Below are 19431 nucleotides of genomic sequence, written 5' to 3' on the forward strand. Positions count from 1 at the left end.
TCCGCTTTGCTGAGAATAGAGTATCTGCAGTGAATCTGCAATTCTTTTTTGTTTTGTTTTGTTTTTTTTTTTCAGAGCAAATGATGGGGTTTTCTCAGGTATACGTGTAACAAGATTCTCTTCTCCCTTCCCCCAAATCCTCTGTTGAGTGCTGCCTTCACCCTCCAGACAGGGTCAGCTATTTAATGGCAACGAACATTTTCAGGAAGGTAACCTTTCTGCTTGTGATTTGTTCAAGGACTTTGAAATTACAATGGTTACTGTCAAAAGTACATAATTGGTCTCAGTGGCACACATCCAACAATAGGAACTTCCTTCTCTCTGCTTCACTCAGGATTCTCTCCCAGTATTACCCTCTCGCTTTTTTGCTCCTGTCAGGCACAAGAACACAAGTGCCAGTCTCTTAGCTTGCCATTGGACAGCACAGCAGACCTGCCATCCGCCTGGCTGCATCCTGCTGTGGGTGGCATTGAGTTGCTCCTTGGCTGGAGGTTTTCACATTGACTTTAGTTGAACAGAAGTGTTTTCTCTGAACTTAGATTTTGAACACCTCTCGTCCTTCATGCTCTTCTCCCAAAGAGTTGGGCTGTAGGGAGGATGACAGCCTGTGAGTGCTGGGGTTCTCACATGTTTGTAGCTCTGCAGTTAGAAGTGTATAAGAAGTACAGTTTTTGGGTTCTCTTACACAAAAACCAAACACTTTTTTTCACAGATCATAAAAATGCATGATTTCTAGCACCATAAGCTGACAAAGTGTTGTGTGTTGTCCGCTGCCACGTGCAGTGAAGAGAATATTCTTGTTCCTTTAGTCCCACAAAACCTATTTCATCCTCTGCACTGTGGATGGGGCATTGCTTCCTAATGCTGTCTGCTTCAGCAATCTCTTTAGCAACTCAACAGGAAAGAGGAATTTGTCAAATCTCACTGGATATCTATCAGAAATGTCAAACTAGATGCTGTAACATTCTAGTTTTGTCAAAAGGGTAAATGTACGTACAGCTGTGTATGTGATATTATTGCTAGTAATCGTTGCCTCAGTGAATTTGCCTGTATAAAGCAGCACCCTGTGGTATTAACAGATATTTTTGTTCTGGTCCCAGAGGCCACTTTGGCCTTACACGAAGATACTGATTATTTGCTCAAGTCTGACAAGTCTGCCCTGTTCATGGCAGCTGAGGGGAGGAACTACAGTTCCATCACAGCCGTGGAAGGATCCCCAGCAGCTCCTTGTGCTGTGTCTGCTGGCACAGCTCTGCAGGCAAACCCAGGCACTGAGTAGTGAGTGTAGCACAGACGTCTGGCTGAGGCAGGATCAGCTTTTTCCGTATGAATGCAGAAAAAAACTGTATGCTAGAGGACATACCTGATTTACACACTTTAGCACAAAAGGAATCCCTTTCAATCCATAGCACAGCTGGTGATTGAGTCTTTTCTTCTTGAACATCCACCGAGATGATCACATTGATAAGATCATTTGGAAGCTTTTGGCTTTCACCATCCCAGTTAAACTACCAGGGGTGGTCATCATTCACTGACTACACCGGTCTGTTGGATGAAGTCTTTGTTTAAAATATTTCCTTCCTCTTTCCAGCTTCACATGGATGTCTCCATGTTCCACCTCTTGCATCGGAACAAGTCCTGCTGCAGCAGCTGCTGCCCACATCTGTTTCTGGGCTTCTTCCATTGAGTAGTTGCCATTCTATGTTTGTCACTGTTTATGATGGAAGTAGTTGGAGAGGTCATCAAACACATTTCACTACTGCCTCGTACTGAAGGAAAATAGAAAATTCCATAAACTTTTTCCATCTTTACCATTGAAAACTGTTCTTTTCTTTCTGGGGGACAGAAAATAATCTTCTCTACCACTACTCTGGTATTTCCATTCACAGCTCCTGACAAAACAGGACCCAATACATCTCAGTATTGATTTGCTTAAGAGTATTTTTGATGTGTTTTATCCTTCCAGTAATATATTCCTGTATCTTCAGTTGCACGCTTTGCAGGAGGATCACAGTGTAACATGCTTTATTGGAGAAGATTTCATTTCCTTCTGTCTTTTATTCTCTAGATTTTGCGATTTATGCTGTGACAGCTTTTGGTGCAGAATGAAACAAAAAAAAAAAAGTATTTAAACTTTCATCTTAGGTCAGAAAAGAGTGTGTTTTTCTTCTGCTTCAGTTTTTAGAAAACTGAAGAAAAAAAAAGAAGGAGTATTACATTTCCTGTGAGGCTGGAAACACTGAATCAGTTTCTTTTTAATCTGAAATTCTGCGGTTTGAAGGAAAAATGATATTTCTTGGGCATTCTCTAATGGAGTGTTACAATACAGAAAGGTGTTTTCGTGACTTGCCCGCATCCATAGCAAGAGCAGCATCAGTACTGCTGCACTAAATGCTGTTGGCAGTAACACCATCACTGAAGGGCTGAGCACAGTGCAGAGAACACTATGAGAACACACCATTAAGGAGGAATGAACTTCTCCATCTGCAAACAGCAATTGGAAAAGGCTGGCTTTGAGGCAGAAACAATCAGGATTTGAACACCTGTTTTGAAGGCTATCAATTTAAGGTCAAGCTCTGTGATGTTTTAGTGTTTTCTGCAATCAGAACAATGCAAACTCAAGCAATTGTGTAATTAAAACATAGTCAGGCATAAATTGTGGTTATGCATCCAGCAGCAAGCACACTGAATCCTGCCTTGGCTGCCTGTGGCTCCTCTTGCACCACTTCTTGTTCTCTCTGGGCCCTCATCATTAGATGTGGATCTTAAATCCTTATCTGTTAATGGGAGCGTAGGCTCTTCTTTGCTGTCATCACTTTTGAAAACAGGACGTAGGTAAATTGGGCAGTTTTGTCAATTTTACTATTGTTTTAAATGTATTTCATGTATTTTCTACTGTATTTCAAGAGACTCTCAAAAATCTGAGAGTTGAAAATTGCAATTCAACGACTTCAGTCTTTCCTTGTAACTTGTCTTTCTTGTAGCTAATAGTTAATGCTGCTGTGATGTAGTTTAGATGACTACATCATATTGCAGTACTCTGAGGCTGGAAGCAGTGATGAAGTAGGAAAACAAATTTCCTGTATCACACAGATATAAGAAGACAAGTTAGTAATGGAGAGTCAGGGGTGAAAGAGAAGGTTGGAGGTTTGTTTGCTTGTATCAAACCTTTAATGATACTTAAACTTAGCTTGGAATGTTTTGTTATACAGGAATTTCTGATTTGTTTTCCTACAGCTGGTAATATTTTGCACTTAGGTGTGCCTTGTTTCCTGTGACTGTCAGCAGCCATGTCAGGGTGTCCTCAAGTTGATGCTGTAATGCATCTCTCTGCCTTAGGGAACTCAATGTAACTGTGCTGCAGAAAGAATCAAGAGAAGGGTTTACAGAAGGTGGTTTTCAAAGCACCTAACTTATTTATTGCCAAGAGGCAAGGCAGCAAAAGTTGTGTATTAATCACTTCCATTCGGTGAGTACCTGCACATTCCCTTCTGCCTTTGGTAGCTCCATTTCACTATTCCTGCTGCAGCAGTCCTCCTTCTCAGAGCTTCCTCAGTTCTGAGCTGGCAGGGTTTCTGGGATAGAAAGAATTAATTCTAGAGGAAGGAACGAGTCGGGACATCAAAATAAAGTATATGCTTCTCCTTCCATATTTTTACTTTCTGAGAGCCAAAGCTCTTCCTGTTATGTGCAAGGAGCAAAGTGAATACAGGGTCTTGGAAATGAGCCGTTCTTTAAGAGGCTTCTTGCTGCTTTTCATCAGAACATAAATAGTCTGCGGCTCCTGCCCAGGGCCTTGCTGGTGAGATGGAGGCTGATATCTGAGGTCCAGCAGGACGGTTGCTCACAGAAGCTGCAGTCTGTGCATTCGTTTTCAGCCCTGTAGACAGATGAGTGTCATTTAGCTGCTCTGACCACCAATCTTTACCGTGGTCTGAAAACTCTGCTCTGCTCACTGGGGGTGGACCTGGAACCTGAAGAGAACTTCTAAAGCACTACGTGATCCTCGAGAGAAAATTAGGCAGAGCGTCTGAGAAAGCTTCCCTGCCCCTGAGCCGCTCTCGCCTCACAATATTGAACGATTCTTGATATACAACCTCTGCTTCCCAGTACTGATAACAAAGAAGAGCTGCTGGATTTGTCACACTGCAAAGCAGCTAGTTGTTACAATGCAGCAACTGCATTCTTGGGTTTTCAGCTTTCAAGGGAACACACATTAAACAGTGGTGCACCCAAAAGGAACCGTGAGTAGCACTTTAATAAATCCCTTTTTACCCTGGAGGATGATGTCATTGACAGCAACCAAGGACATGCCTACACAGCCACTCCGGAAGCTTTACTAGCAATCCAGAGATCATTAATGATTTCTCTCACTCAGGACAGGTCTTGCAAACACTTCCTCCCACACCGATTTGCTGTGAACGATTGCAGTGTGAATATACAGAGAAAGTTTTGTGGTTCCTGCCCTTCCCCAGCCCTCTCAGAGCTCTCCCACAGTGCTCGCCCACTTCTCCGTGTCCTCTCTTCCGTGACGGTTTGCTTTGTGTGCTGCTTCACCAGGATGCCTGCAGAGCAGGAGGAGAAGAACTCCTTTCTCTCATTTCCTTCCCCTCAAGTTACTCTCTGCCCAGGGAAATGTCACTGTCATAAGGCAATGTGGGCAAAGACACATGGCGAGCTCTTGTCCTTTACCAACTCCAGTGAGAAGATGCAAAGGCATAGCTCTCAGTCGAAAGGATGTCTCCCAGTGGCAGCAGCATCAATGCTGGTGGCCAGGACAGTCCTAGGAAAGCTAATAATAAAAAGGCAAGTTTCCTGTTTTAAATGGGCATTTAAAATCCTGCATGTGCTTCCTTTAAAACAATGTCTGCAATCTCCCTCATGTTTGCAGTGCCCTGGAGAACTCAGATGATGAGTGTGTTGCTTGTAGAGGATTTGAAACACTTATTGACCTGTTTATTTTATGACAACCTTGCTTCTGTTTCTAATCCAGAGTGAGCTTTATCTGTTGTTGGTTTTGATTTTATATTGTGCTATATCATGCTAGAGTAATTTCTGCCGTAGAAGACAGAAAGGCCTTATCATCAAAGAGGAAAACCTGTGAACAGAGCAGACAGCTCCTAAAAGAGCTGTAACCTGAGTGGAGAGAAGCAGGAGTTAAACTGGCTCCTGCACTGCAATTGTTTTGGGTTACGGTTGAGGTTCCATCGCTGTGCCTGGTTCCTCAGCCTCATCTTCCACACTGGCTTCGTTAGCAATGAGATGCTAATTAAATTTCATATTTATGATTAGAAAATAAAACCATTGGACCTTTTAAAAATAGATTTTTATGAGTTTTGGCCCAGTCAGCTGAGTCAGCAGAATAGAGTCTGCAAGGCTGAACGTGGCAGCTTTGGGGAAAAAGAGATAAATTGAGCAAATAACGATAGGAGAGTCCAATGTAAAAGCTTATGCAGTTTCTACCCTGTATTAATTTTCAGCATAGGAAAAATAATTTTATTTTTGTTCCTCCTAGAATAAATATTTCTAGTCATGCAGAAAAAAATCCTTTATTTTGTCTCAGAGGGATCAGAGCTTAAAATTTCAGCTAATTCTTAAAATCTCAGTTGCAGCTGGAGACAAAACGTAGGAAAGAGTTGATCCATCAGCAGCAGTATTTGCCATCATCTGTTAACTAGCAAAATATTTCATGGATTTAAAGGAGTTCGAATTAGCATGAGTGAGCACTGTCACAGCATCAGCTCTCCTCACTGTGGGACAGATGGAGTGTTTGCACAGCACTGGGAACCAGAACTACCTGAACACTGCTGTTACCAAATTTATAGGTGCTACAGAGTGTGGTTTCATAGGTAAGAATTCGCACCTCCCAAAGGTTTAAAGGCCTTTTGTTTTTCAAATACTTTGCATTGAAAGAATGCTGCAATTAAGAAAAGATTTTTGAAAGAGCTCGGCATCCGTTTAGGCATGGAAGAAAGACCTGATTTTTAGGAGGGCTTAGTACTCAGCAGCTCTGTGACTCGTAACACCAATCTATCCCACACTCGGAAGCAAGCCATGCAAAAACCTGGCCATTTATTTTAATGCCTAAATTCCACCTCCGCTCTTTGAAAATCTGACCCTAATTACATGTTGTGCCCTTGAGTAGGAATGAGAAATAGGGGAAATCAACCCTGAGGAAGCAGAACCATTCACTACTGCTCATACTGCGTGTAACCTTGCTGCTTACAGTGTCGCATTTAAAGCAAATGCTTTTCTGCTCAGAGTTGTTCGCTTGTGATGCTTTAAGCTACCAGGTACGGTTAATGCAGATAGCATATGAGGAATTGTTATGCTTCAAGGCATAAACTGGGAGAATGGGAGGGGAAAAAAGCTTCCACTGACTGAGTGTGCCATGATGCTTTACCACGCGTTGTATCGAGGTAGCCCTTCTTGTAAGGACTGGGATTCAGGTGACTGTCATCCTGAAAATCTTGCTTTTGTAATACTGCTCATAAATGCTGTTCTGCAGCAGCTGCCCATGCTTAAAGACTGGGATACTCACAGATGGAGTGCATCCGTTTGCAGCTTCTGTTTTCACAAATATTTATTTCCACAGTCAGCAGAGAACCCAATAGAAAGCAGCCCCTGCTCATGTGGGCTCCTTCTGGAGGACCATACTCAGGTGAACAAGCAGTCAAATATTTGATATTTTTGAACTTTCCTACTTGGTTTTTTTCCAAAGATACACGTTGAGCTGGCCTGATGTTGAGTTTCCTGATGGGAACAGAGTTTAATGTCTTCCTATGGTCAGTGAATTTTTTGTGGTCAGTTTTCCACACCAAAGGTTCACAGTATTTTATTCTATATCATCAGAATATTGACAAAGCAACAGAAGGTACTTAATCCTTCCATGCAATGTGTTGGCAGTAGGAAATATCACAGAATTGCCATGTGTTTGGTGTGGTCTCTTCCCCAGGACAGCAAGCCAAAGTTGTAAAGAAGCCACTGTTTACAGAAATGCAGTCCTTTCCCACTAAAGAAAGAATCAGGCAGCTTTAAATTGCTACAGAAGTGAACCTAAAGGAGCCCTCCTGCAGGATGCAGAGTGAATTATCTCTGTTTTTTGCAGGTTGCTTTCCTGCTCTCTGCTGCACACCTTGCAGGGCAGCAGCTCTGCTGTGCAGAGCTGAGCCCAGCAGCAGCAGTGTGGGAAGTGAGAGTCGGCACAGCATCCTGCAGCTCCTGCTGCAGCCGGGCATGCAGCTCTGGGTCAGGACAGTGCTTCCTTTAAGACTTCCCTCCACAGTGTTTGTTAGTGCTGACAGTTGCCCACAGCCTCTATTCAGAAGAAAAGGGAAGTCAGGCAGCCCCCAGCATGGTTCTGTCTGCTATATATAGACAGCAAGTTTGAGAGAGAGGATGGTGGGTGTGTGTTTCCGGTGCTGTGTGATACAGTCCCACTATAGCAGTGCAAGAAAGGAGGGGACACAGAGAAGAGGTGACCAGAAAGCCTAAGTGGGAAAAATCTATTCGTAAACCACATGCAACCATTTCCATGCAAAAGGAGAATTTTGATTTCAAAATAGTGAGCTCCTTCTGATTCCCACTAGAGTTCTGTCCTTCCTCAGCTTCACTGATTCGATCTATTGTATACTTATTCTTGCCAAGTGGCGCCCAGTTTACTTCTGCATCTTCGTGCTCTGCTGGCTTGCTTCTTCAGGCAGCAAAATAGCACATGCGAGGGAGCAGTCTGTTCTTTGCAGTTGTTCTGTCTTCAAATAGTTGCAAAGAATGGGTAGTAAGCAACTAAGAGCTAAGGAAGGTTGGATAAGTCTTTACAGAGCTGTATGTAGAGCTGCTACACCTCTGCATAGTGCACTTGAGATGGTTAAGTCATCCATGTTCTCATCCTAGTCAATATGTGCTGCTATTATAATACAGTAAGCAGTTGGCAGGTGGGTTATTTTTGTAGTGTTTGGAGTAGACTTGTAAGGTTGACCTTTATAAGAGCGTATGACAGCTTTGTATTTGTTCATTCTTCAAATTTTCAAACTTCTCTTTGCCTGTTTAGTACAACTAGTTGTATTAATGGAAGTGTTAATAGCACTGATGAGAAACAGGCTGTTTTCATAGTGTTATGCAAGTTTCATGTGCTTGCATCAGCTAATGAATCACTGACCTGACTGAGTTCTTATGTAGCTCAGTCTATACAAATTGCTTGTAAGCACTGGCTCTCTGAACCAAAGAACATGCTGCTTGTTGTAAAGTGAACATGCATTTACGGGGACCTAACCTGCAATCATCAAATCCATCTGAATGTTTGGCTAACTTGAATTTTGAATTCAAGACTCCAGATCCGATGGCAGGAAGGTTCCTAATCACACCCTCCTACCTGCTTGCCCGCAGTTGTGCCTCCTCCTCAACTACTGAAAATCTCATTAGCAGTTGTAAAAACAGGATGAGTTAATCTCTAAGAAAAAGAATTAACCTCAGACCCCGTAATAAATTCTGAAGCGTTTCTTGGGCCAGCGTTCTCACGAGCCCTTCACAGCCTGAGGATGACAGCTTCTTTTTTAGATCTTTGCTTTTAGCACACATTAGCTGAAAGGAAACGTTCCTGTCAGTAGTTAATGTTGCTCTCAAGAAAGAAAGGCCAGACATACAAATATTTGTACTGCGTTAGCCCAGTGATTTCTGCTGTCCTCATCGTCATGTGTAACAGAATGGAGAATATGTAGATTAAAGCTTTTATTAAATGTTGGGCTTTCAGCTCGCCGCTGCTACTTTGCAAATCCTTTTAAATAGGTGCACTAAATCCTTGTGGTAAATTATTTATGCAAATTGTTGTGCTGTTTTCCTGATTTGCATGCCCAGAACTAGCACTAATTTCTGATGTCTCAGGATCGGTGGCAGGGTCCTCTTTGCTTTACACCCCACATTTCCTTCTCTTTGCCTTCTCTAAGGCTCTTCCCGTTCTCATCTGTGTCTCACTTCTGTTCTTCACTTTCATTCTGTTGATTTCCCCTTTCTTTGACTTTCTTTTTCTTTATCCTGCTCCCTTTCTATATTTCCATTTCCCTTTTTCTCACAATTCTTTCAACACTAAATCTTGTCTTTTTCCTCAAATATCTTTGTGTTGTTTCTCATTGCTTGCCTGTCTCATTTATCATTTATTGTCACTAACATTATCACTTAATAATGCTGGTGTTAACAGTTTCTGAAAACTGGATGTCAGATTCATAAATAATAGAGAAGAAAAGAGTAGCCTGACAGTAGGCATTGGCATCTGAAGGGACAAATCTTTTGGATGACCATAGAGGTACCCCAACCAACAACTGTTTGGGAATCAAACTTAACATAGGATTCTGAAGTAGAAGTTTAAAATGGTGGGATGTAGTTCTGAACAGATCCATTTCTCTACCACTCAACAAAGAGGAACTCGATTGCTAAATTAACCTGGGTCCTAATGCTGGCTGGTGAGATGACTCCAACCTCTGGCTCCGCTCAGAAGTTCACCCTTCTGTCAGTGGTGCTTAGTGGGCACCGTGCTGAGGAATCTAGGAACATCTTCCCTGTGTGTAGAAAACTGACAGACAGAAAAATGGAGTCGTCAAAACATTGTTGCTACATTTCTTTAAGTTATTTGTGTAGGAGAATTTTTTCCATTTTCTTTGTTTATTATGGGTAATATGTGCTTTACAACCAATCTGATTGGATCTCGCATGTTCAGAGTAACGCAATCTGCTTTCAGTTTGCTATTGAGACAAAATTAGTCATTTCCTTCCTGTGTGATAACATGGTAAGAGCTCCCAAGTTCTAAACTGGCAGACCTGAAAAGGATGTCGACTTTCGATATTTTCACCAGATGGAGAGCAAAGCTGTGAAGCACAGATCTCTGCCTTTTATGAATCACAGATCACTACAGGATCCTAATAAGTATTTTTAGACTGATTAAGATCTTTCATAACAATATTTTGTTGTGCAGAGCAGCATTCTTAACGTGCAGTATTTTCCTCCAGAAACCGATGGGTACATTATAGTGTTTTGTATGCAGTTGCAAAAGCAGACAAAAGCTACATGCAGTAAGCGTGGAATTCAAAGCTATATTATTAAGGTATTAAGCAATATTATCCTGCAATTCTGAGAAACTAGTTTTCTTTGTTGCATACAATGTTTTCTGGTTTAGAGGATAATAAGCAAAGCATTGGGTGTACTGCATTAACAACGCCTACAATTGATCCTTGCTTTATCTATGCACATTTATTTTTTGCTGAGATAGTGTTAAATGGATCTGTTCTTAGTAGAGTAACTAAAGGGAAAGGAAGAGTAATTAAAGAGAGTTCGTGTAGTATTAATTCTTCTGGCCTCTTCTGCAAGGGGAGGAATAGCGATTAGAGACAAGTCTCTGATTTATTCTATTGCCTTCATTCTTTTTCACAGAGCAGAGATACTGAAAGTGTAACATGACAGATTTCTTCATTTCTTTTCCTCTCGCTTGGTTGTTTTTGAGATAATAATTATGAAAATCAGGGGAATTTTCTTTCCCTCTTATGTTTGTCAAAGCAAGATGAATGTGCCTTCAGAGCCCTTTGACAAAGTTAGGAGGTTGTCTTGGTTCTCTCTGCTATTTAGAAAATGTGAGTAGTATTTATGACTGTAGCTGTCATCTGGCTTCACTGGAGAGATCCAGGTTTACTTCACTGCAGCTCTGCATGACTCTAAGTGGATTTGTATGTTGCATGTAACAGAAAGATCGACTCAGTGGGAGTGGACAGAAAATATTTGTGCTAAAGTATTCCTACTTTGAGTTTGAAGTTTCCTGCTCTTTTCCTACTTCAGTGTTCTTCTACTTTGATAGACTTATTCAATATTTTTATTTTATATTTTATTGGAGCTGTGGCTGGATGAATCTTTTATACAAAGAAGAAGCTCTGATATATACAAAGTAGTTCTTTCTATGACTGTGACCTGAAAGAGAAATACAGCCTGTTCAACAGCGCTGCCGCCTTCAGAAAGTGTTCTTGGGCCAACGAAACCTGAAGTAATAAAACCAGGTTAATAATAAATGTCTCTTCTGGACCTTTCCATCTCAGTGGTTCCAGGTGCTCTGCAGTCTCTGATGAATGAGTCCTACCAGGTGGGCACACTGGGAACCTGCACTTTATATTCTTTCGCATCAAAGACGGGTTAAGAATTTGTCTCCTTTCAATTTTGGGTTCAGATTTAGGCTATGGTGAACACCTTGCAATTGTAGGCAAGCAAATTGTCATCTTAATCAATGTTTAAGCCTTTGGAAAGTGGTTTTCAGTACTGCAGAACTACAGCACTGCAGCCAATATAACTGGAAACAGCTGGTATCGAGCGTTTCAGAGAGGCAGTAGTGCAAACAGAGCTCTCCTGTCTCCTTAAGCAAAGGGATGTAAGTTCCTTATCACACTTAAAACTGTGGCTTTCCTCTAAAATTAAAAATAGCTCTCAATCCCTTTGTGGTTTTGTGGTTCTCTGATATTGCAAATCTACATCTATCTGTACAAGCAGCTGTTGAAAAAACCTCCCTGTTTTATGTTGTCATCTGAGATGCTGGACAATCTTAAGGGAGAAAGGGCATACCCCATGAAGTCTGGAGATATGCATACATAAAGGACGTAATGCAAATACCCTCAAAATGTTGAGGGTAATACACATAGCTTCAAAAGACTTCTTTCCATCTTTACAGTTTGCTTTAAAGTGTGCTAATTTACACATAATCCTTTCCTGTTCTGCATACACATTTAACATTTAAGATGAACAAATTTATGTTCATGCTGACATACAATTTGCACAATTTGTGTTATTTTCTCTTCAAATACTGCCATTCTGTCAACATCTGTGACAAATGCACAAGTCCAAAGCATTTAACAGTTCACCCCTTCCAAAGCAAACTTCCTCCTACTTCCCAGTATAGGGCAGAACCCACTTTTTTGCATTTTGTGAAGTGTATCCAGAACCCAGCAGTGCCAGATGAAGTTTCCATTTGCAATCTGCTCCAGTACCAACAAGCTGCCAGGAATTCACAGCAAGGGATGCAAATAATGAAGCAACTGAAGGGTTAATTTCTGCACTAACTGAAATTAATCACAGAAATGAAGCCTTGTATCAGTTTCGATGGAGAGAACTTTACAGAAGCCTTGATTCTGAAGCCTGGAGGCTTTATTCCCTTGATTGGTGAAGAGTGTCACTGACATATGAGCATATGGAGCTAGAGTGAGAACAGAGAACTGCTTTAGTGGCAAGGTGATCTGTTTGGTTGGAAAACAGAAGAAAAAATAGCAAACATGGAGGAAGATTCATCAGTGCATTACAGCCATGAGAAGGATAGTCCCTGAGAGAGCGAAGGAGATGAGGAGAACAGAATGTTTCATTCAGTGTAAAAAGGGATTCTCTTTATTTGTCTGCATCTATAGATGCCTTTGAAATGGATGAGACTGGCTGAGATTATTACTGGATGAAGATCTCCTGCAGTTAAAAGCTACACTGTGTACTAACTACTGAAAGGAGCAGCAGGAGAGCAATTTTTTTAACTGCTGTGGCAATTCTTATTTCTTTTTGGCTAATGCCTGCTGAAGTCAGCCTGAGTCTGTGACTTCACACCTGTGATTTGTAATGGACAATGCAGTCTTTCTGACTTATCACAACTTGTGAATGTGTTAGGTTACAGCTCAAGAGGTGCTGGAGTCAGAAATGAGGTAAGGATAACAGTGAACAGATGAAATAGCTGATTACACAGCTGAAAGCATTTTAAGTCTGCCTTTTTATCTTATAAGTGAGAACAACTTTTGTGCAGGATCATCACAGCCAGGAACCAGGGAGAAGGTCCTTCAAAAACCTGCAGAGCAGATGCACTGCTGAAAATCTCCTTTAAAAATGGAATCCTTTAGAGGTGTCCCACTGAGTTTCATTTGTCACACCTGACTTTGTACCAACAGAACGAAACTTTGACCCATCCACAAGTATTTTATTTCTTATTCAGTGTTATTTACTGTGGTTCGTATGAAGGGTGCTGTTTTAATATCACCCATTGGTTTCTGTTGTCTTTGGAAAAGCTGCAAAAGGCAGATGGGTTACCTGAGGTTTGTATTCAGTCTGGGCATGGAACCACAGCAGAAAAATAACAGATCTCTTATGCCCATCCATGAAAGATTACTTGTTAAATATATTTTTCATACCATGTAAGAAATGTATTCACATTGAGAATTATGCTGATGAGTGAACTTTTCTTTGAATCGTTTAAATCCCTTACTAATGTCCTAAGGGAACTGCTGACACAGAGTGCAATAAGTTCTGGTTCGGTGCAGCAGGCTCTTGGATATTTTGCAATTTACAAAAGTCAGGCAAGTGCTGCTGAGGTGCACCTGGGAGCTTATTGGAACACCTCCCCAAACAAAGGGCCTGCAAGATACCGCTGTTTAGTTGAGATAGCTGTGACTTTGAGATGACTAAAATACTGCAGGACCTTGCTGCCTTCTCCCAGATGTTCAGCTTTTCCAGCTGTGCAGTGTGTGTTACATTTGTGATTCCAGATTGCACCTTGCAGCACAGCTCTTCCCTCCTCTGGGGGCAGCCGTCTCTTTTGGCCCCGCTGATGGCAGCCACAGAGCTGCTGTTTGTGTACAGTCACAGCAAACGCTGAGGAATTGCTTCCTGGGATATGAAATGATTAAGAAAAGAATTCTGGAGTATGGGAGAGAACAAAATGGGCAGTTCTGTGAGCATCCATGGCATGGATCCATGGCATCCATGAGGAAGCCATTCCAATTTTTTTGGAGATTCTGGAGGCCAGCTTGGAAGTTTGAACACTACGGTACAGCCTTTGAAAGCACTACACAAGGAAGGGGCTCTTTGTAGGACAGCTCTGCATCCAATTGTGATTGAACACTGACAGACACATTATCCTGCAGATTAGCACTTGCATTTATACTTTCCAGAATAGGGAATTAATAGCCTTTGGCTATAACAGCTGGATCTGCCCAGCGTAATGCAGCACGCTCTGCAGTTTCTACAGTCAGAAGCTAAGGAAATTATAATACATTGGAGAGAGCCCTTCTGGTCCTAGAAAAACAAGGCATTGCTTTTGAGCTCTTTAGTTACTGATTACCAGCAAAGCCTCATAAAGCACAGCTCCATCTCTTATGGCCCGGGAGCAGCATGTTGTTTTGTACCGTGGCCTCTGATGGGCTAACAGAACTCTTGGAATAGAAGCTGAACTGTTGCATGCCACCCATATTGCAGGAGCTTGGAAAAGCAAGGATGCAAAACTAGGACTTGGTTCCAGAGCTTGACATTTATCACAGATTTAAGAGGCAAAGATTTTTACAGCTTCTCTGCTATTGACTTAACTTTAGTACAGGGTTTTTCACCTCATTGCCTGCCTTGTAACCTTCTCTAATGAGGTGGTTACAAATTAGGAGCTGGCAGGAAATTGCTGAGCAAGCACTGAAAGGCCATGTGATAACTTTTTATGAGTCAAGAATGTTTTCTGACTCGAGTGACACTGTGCACGGAGGGCCAGGCCTGAGCTCACAGGTGCCTGCATTCAGCCCCAGGTCAGTCAGTCCATACACAGCTACAAAGGACAGACATACAGAACTACTCACTTGGGTGTTAACTCTTCCTGAGGTTCATTTACATGAGTTGGCTTATGCGGGAAAATTGCAATTCCAATCTGTGCAGCTGAGAGGAACAGAGGAGGTAAGAATGGCAAAATTAGGTGCCTGCAGCAACTGTTTGTCTCTGCTCTGGATTCTGTGTGTTCATATCCTTCCTTGCATTGCACCGTGTCCTTTACCACTGTTTCTATTACGAAGAGGGACTCTGACTTAAAGAGACCTTCATGGGCTTAGCAGAGCTACAGATTCATCACTCGCAAGCAATATGCAATAGTTCATAGGCTCAAGATAGCACTTCTTTGAACTGTCACTTTCCAGATGAGTTGTGAAAAGGCTGCACTTCAGTACAAGCAGTTTCAATATAGGGCAAACTCAACGTCAGAAGTGATTTTAAACTCATCCAATGTAACATGGAAGCGCCAAAGAAAAAAAAGTAACAGGATATAAACTGCCCCGTTTGATGCTCATATGCCAATTGTTTCCCTTCTTAAGGAGGAGAGCCAGAGATGGATGACTGCCTGGAGACACTGAAAGATGAGGAGGAAGCTTTGTGGGAGAATGTGGAGTGCAACCGGCACATGCTGAGCCGGTACATCAATCCAGCCAAGCTGACCCCGTACCTGCGGCAGTGCAAAGTAATCGATGAGCAAGATGAAGATGAGGTGCTTAACTCTCTTATGCTGCCCTCCAAAATTAACCGAGCAGGTAATTATTTTATGAGTGGCTACATCTGTATCCGTGTCTCAGCTGCATTACCTTGGGGAGTCTGGAGGGAACCCATATTGAGTTACAGATTACAGAATGGAAACCCTCTATCCCGTTTATAGGAGATTTAATGAAAAGAGTGGAATCTGCTGCTGGCATTTTGATAACAATGACTCTTGCCACTGCTGCGCAGGCTGGAGCTCATGAGGTTCATATTCCCATCACAACCTTGGCAGACATTTCAGTTTGCATAAGCAGCAGCCATTTCAAGAGCAAGTTCCCCCGCTGCTATGTGGTGCTTCATGGTTTGTCAGTGCAGGGTCTGCCATCCCAGCATGTCAGTGCTCCTGGGGGAGGCTTCTTTTGGAATTTCTGCTCCCGAGGACAATTTTCCTGCACACCTTTAGAGTAATAATCTGCACAGAGATAAGGAATACGTGGCATTACTTCATGAGTTCAGCTGAACCCAGCCAGCCATATTTTGCACAGCACGTTGCTGTGGCAGAGACAAGCCCAAGACTAGCCTGACTTCAGGGATACTATACTTATGCTTCTCACAGTGCTGTTATGTCACCTCTCAGTTCTCTCTGGGTTGTACTTAGGGCGGCTGCTGGACATTCTTCACACCAAGGGCCAGAGGGGCTATGTGGTTTTCTTGGAGAGCTTGGAGTTTTACTATCCTGAACTCTACAAACTGGTGACAGGGAAGGAGCCCACACGGAGGTTTTCCACTATTGTTGGTGAGTAGGATCAGTCCTCAAGCCTGGTGAAATAAGGATTATCTTGAAGACTGGGTTTGTATTTCAGGCAAGAACTGCAAATGAAAGCTGGTCTGTTAGTAGCGTCTTGAAGTTTTTCAATCCCTTTCAGTTCACAAGGAGGGAGCAATGAGGGAAGTATAAAGAAAGGGAATGTCCCAATTGTCTGAATGGGGCTGAAGAGCTTTGGATGGAGTGAAAGCCACTACAAGAGGACACAGCAGATGTAATTTACATTGATAGCTGACACATGCACAGTACACCTGAAGTGTTCAGATTAATTGTATACGTACACATCCATTTTACAAAATTTGTGCTATTTCCACAGGCCTGTCAGCTCAGCTGACACAATAAAACAAATGTTAGCGCTTCCTGTAGTATCTAAACGAGCTGTATGTTTGTATACTGTGATTCTGGTAATAGTGTGCTGTGTAATACTTGTCCTGTTGCCAGTAAGATGTATAAATGTGTATGTATTTGTACATATTCCACACATACATAATTTGGGACACTTGTTTCATAGTGAGTTCTGCCGATCCTGCTTAGCGTTAGGTTACTTTATGAGAAGTTGATAAGCTGTTCAAACATTTTCAGTGGAGGAGGGACATGAAGGCCTTACCCATTTCCTGATGAATGAGATCATTAAGCTTCAGCAGCAAGTAAAGACAAAAGACATGCAGCGCTGCGACCTCTTGGCTAAATCTCGCCAGCTGGAGGATGAGCGAAAGCAACTAAAACTGAACAAGATAGAGCTGATGACCTTCCAGGAGAGATACAACAAAATGAAGGAGGAAAGGAACAACTACAACGATGAACTGGTCAAGGTGAAGGATGAGAACTACAATCTGGCCATGAGATATGCCCAACTGAGTGACGAGAAGAGCATGGCTGTGATGAGGAGCCGAGACCTGCAGCTCGAGGTGAGAGAGATGCTCTGGGTTTCTCTAATCAGGAGTAGCAATGGAGGATGCCAGTGGCAAAGTGAGTGTTCCGCTGACAGCGGAGAGGTGTAGAGCTCATTTGCTTTGCTCACTCAGATGATTAAAGGCATCAAGGTACTGAAATTCTTACTGCAGTGTTGTATATCAGTGGCAGATAATTTACACACTTGTATGAAATGAGCAGGACATAACATACATTGTTTGCTAAAGTCATAATTTCAGCTTTTCAGGCTCAACAATATGCAGCATGACAGTTATTCAGGCTTACATTACGGTGTTTTCCTCAAAAAAGCCTCATAACAAGTACTGGAGTATCTTGGGACCACTTATAAGACAGAAAGAATTACTTCAAGTGCCATGAAATTTATGCTTATGGGTATGTCACAGGTGAGGCAGAGTAAACAGCTACCCACAGTGGATCTGGATGCTGAGGTTTATTTTAGAACTGACGAGATTAGACGTTTTACAACACTTTGATTTTTCACAGTCATTTATTGCTCCCTCACCTCAGTGCCGCCTTTTCTGAGCCCCAAACATCCCTTCCCTGCAGGGAGATGGTGCAGGAAGGTTGGTCAGCAGTTTGTGTTGCTTTGTCCTGCTTACTGTCACCAGTCAGTGTGACTGGCCGATGTCTCTGACTATCCCCCAGCATTCATATCTGTACATCACTCTGACTTCCAGTTTACTCCACCACTTTCAGACCTTTTCCCCAGTGAGGATCATCACCCCTTTCTTTCTAGGCTCCTTTCATTCTGAAGCCACTTCCTGGGGACCTCTCTTTTCATTCCAGTGCCGCAAGTCTCTGGTTTTCCCAATCCAAGTAGCCTATGTGCAGAAGCACAATGTGTGTTCAGCCTCGTGAGCAGTATATCTGTCTTGTATCTCTTTATTTATTGGAGAATTGAGAATATGATGCTCTTACTCTAGTTTAGATGTTATCAAAATTTACAGCCGGCAAATAGTCAACAGCAAATAGTAAACTTCTGCTTGAGAGTTCAGAAGTTCAGATCAGGGCATTTATCACACATGCATATCTACCCAATTATCTGCTTGTTAGCATTCACAGTTTAAGCTATGTTTTCACCCGAAGGTGAGAATGTTTTCAAAACAGTCAATATCTGAGCTTGAAATGATTTCTTGCCTTCTCTATCTCTCCTCCTCACTGCTCCCTGGCCGCTGCAGATTGACCAGCTGAAGCACCGCCTGAACAAGGTGGAAGAGGAATGCAAGCTGGAGAGGAACCAGTCACTGAAACTGAAAAATGATATTGAAAACCGACCTAAAAAGGAACAGATGCTGGAGCTGGAGCGAGAAAACGAGATGATGAAAACTAAAATCCAGGAGTTACAGTCCATCATTCAGGTACCACTATGAAAAGCTCTGCCACTTCAGCTCACCCCTCCTGCTTACCCAGGTGATGGGTTCTGAAAGCTTTGACCACTCTTTGCCTCCAGCCATCCCCTCTCTTGCCTCCCACACTATCTCACGTACCCCAGGAGGACTTCTACCAAAAATGTTGTCATCTAATAAGTCAAGCTGTTGAGAAATGAGCTCTTTCTCAGTGCAGAGCACAGCGGTTTAACTAATGAGCATTCAACTCCTTCCTTAACCCTGCTGTAGTGACCAATCTGTCACTACAAAGCTGTGTTAAACAACCAGCCTAGATGTTAGAGACTCTGTAACGTTTTCTGTGCTACTGTGCCAAAAGATTCTGATGAAGCATGGGATAGTAAAGGTCTCTAATCATGGTTTGTCACTACTTACCAGAATGCCCCACAGAACACTGTTGTGCACAAGTATCTTAACTAACCCTTTTTTTTGGGCAGATGGGGAAAAAGTATGAGATGCAGCTAATTTAGCACTGTGTTGCTCTGTAAAGAGCATAGTCAAATGCTGAGATGTGTGTGAGCGCTCAGCACTTTGCTGGGCAAGGCTCAAAGCCTTTTAAAATGACACTTTAAAAATATATCAATAGAATAATTTTGGAACATGGCTTTTAGCAGTGTCCAACAATTCATACTTCTGATATAAATCCGATTCAAAGGTTGAAAAAGTGTGTAGTGCAGAAGATTCTCAGAGTTCTGGTCCATGTAGGCTGTCTCATATTGATTGACTTGGTCTTACAGCACCTAAGGAAACAAAGAAATGATCAAGAAATATCTTAAAACAAGGTTGAAAATCTCCTGGGAGAAAGTATAAATAAACAAAAGGCAGTTTGTTTTAGAAATATTTACTTAATTAGGTAGCCAAAATGTCACTGAAATATCCAACTTAGTCTAGGTATTTTTAAAGCAAATATGCACAATACTTGCTTGCATTTTTTGCCTTTTTTGTTTTCCATTTATGGTTAATTGTGGATGACCATTTATTTATTGAAACCTGCTTTGGTAATCCTGATAATTT

At 42.1% G+C, this 19431-nt stretch overlaps 1 protein-coding gene across 4 annotated transcripts in view; it reads left to right on the forward strand.

Moving 5' to 3' along the window:
* Positions 1-19431, forward strand: part of CARD11 (caspase recruitment domain family member 11) — a 39796-nt gene that overhangs the window by 3554 nt on the left and 16811 nt on the right. For 2 of the 4 annotated variants that reach the window (XM_052680072.1, XM_052680075.1), the window contains exons 2-5: positions 15117-15329; positions 15932-16069; positions 16682-17007; positions 18211-18390. In XM_052680072.1, the coding sequence (XP_052536032.1) occupies positions 15117-15329; positions 15932-16069; positions 16682-17007; positions 18211-18390 (857 nt within the window). Of the gene's footprint in view, positions 1-75; positions 210-14530; positions 14707-15116; positions 15330-15931; positions 16070-16681; positions 17008-18210; positions 18391-19431 lie in introns of those variants that run through there. The other 2 variants (XM_052680073.1, XM_052680074.1) reach the window with 2 other exon arrangements.

The sequence above is a fragment of the Tympanuchus pallidicinctus genome, unplaced genomic scaffold, assembly GCF_026119805.1.
Source record: "Tympanuchus pallidicinctus isolate F22 unplaced genomic scaffold, pur_lepc_1.0 scaffold18, whole genome shotgun sequence".
Classification (NCBI taxonomy): domain Eukaryota; kingdom Metazoa; phylum Chordata; class Aves; order Galliformes; family Phasianidae; genus Tympanuchus; species Tympanuchus pallidicinctus.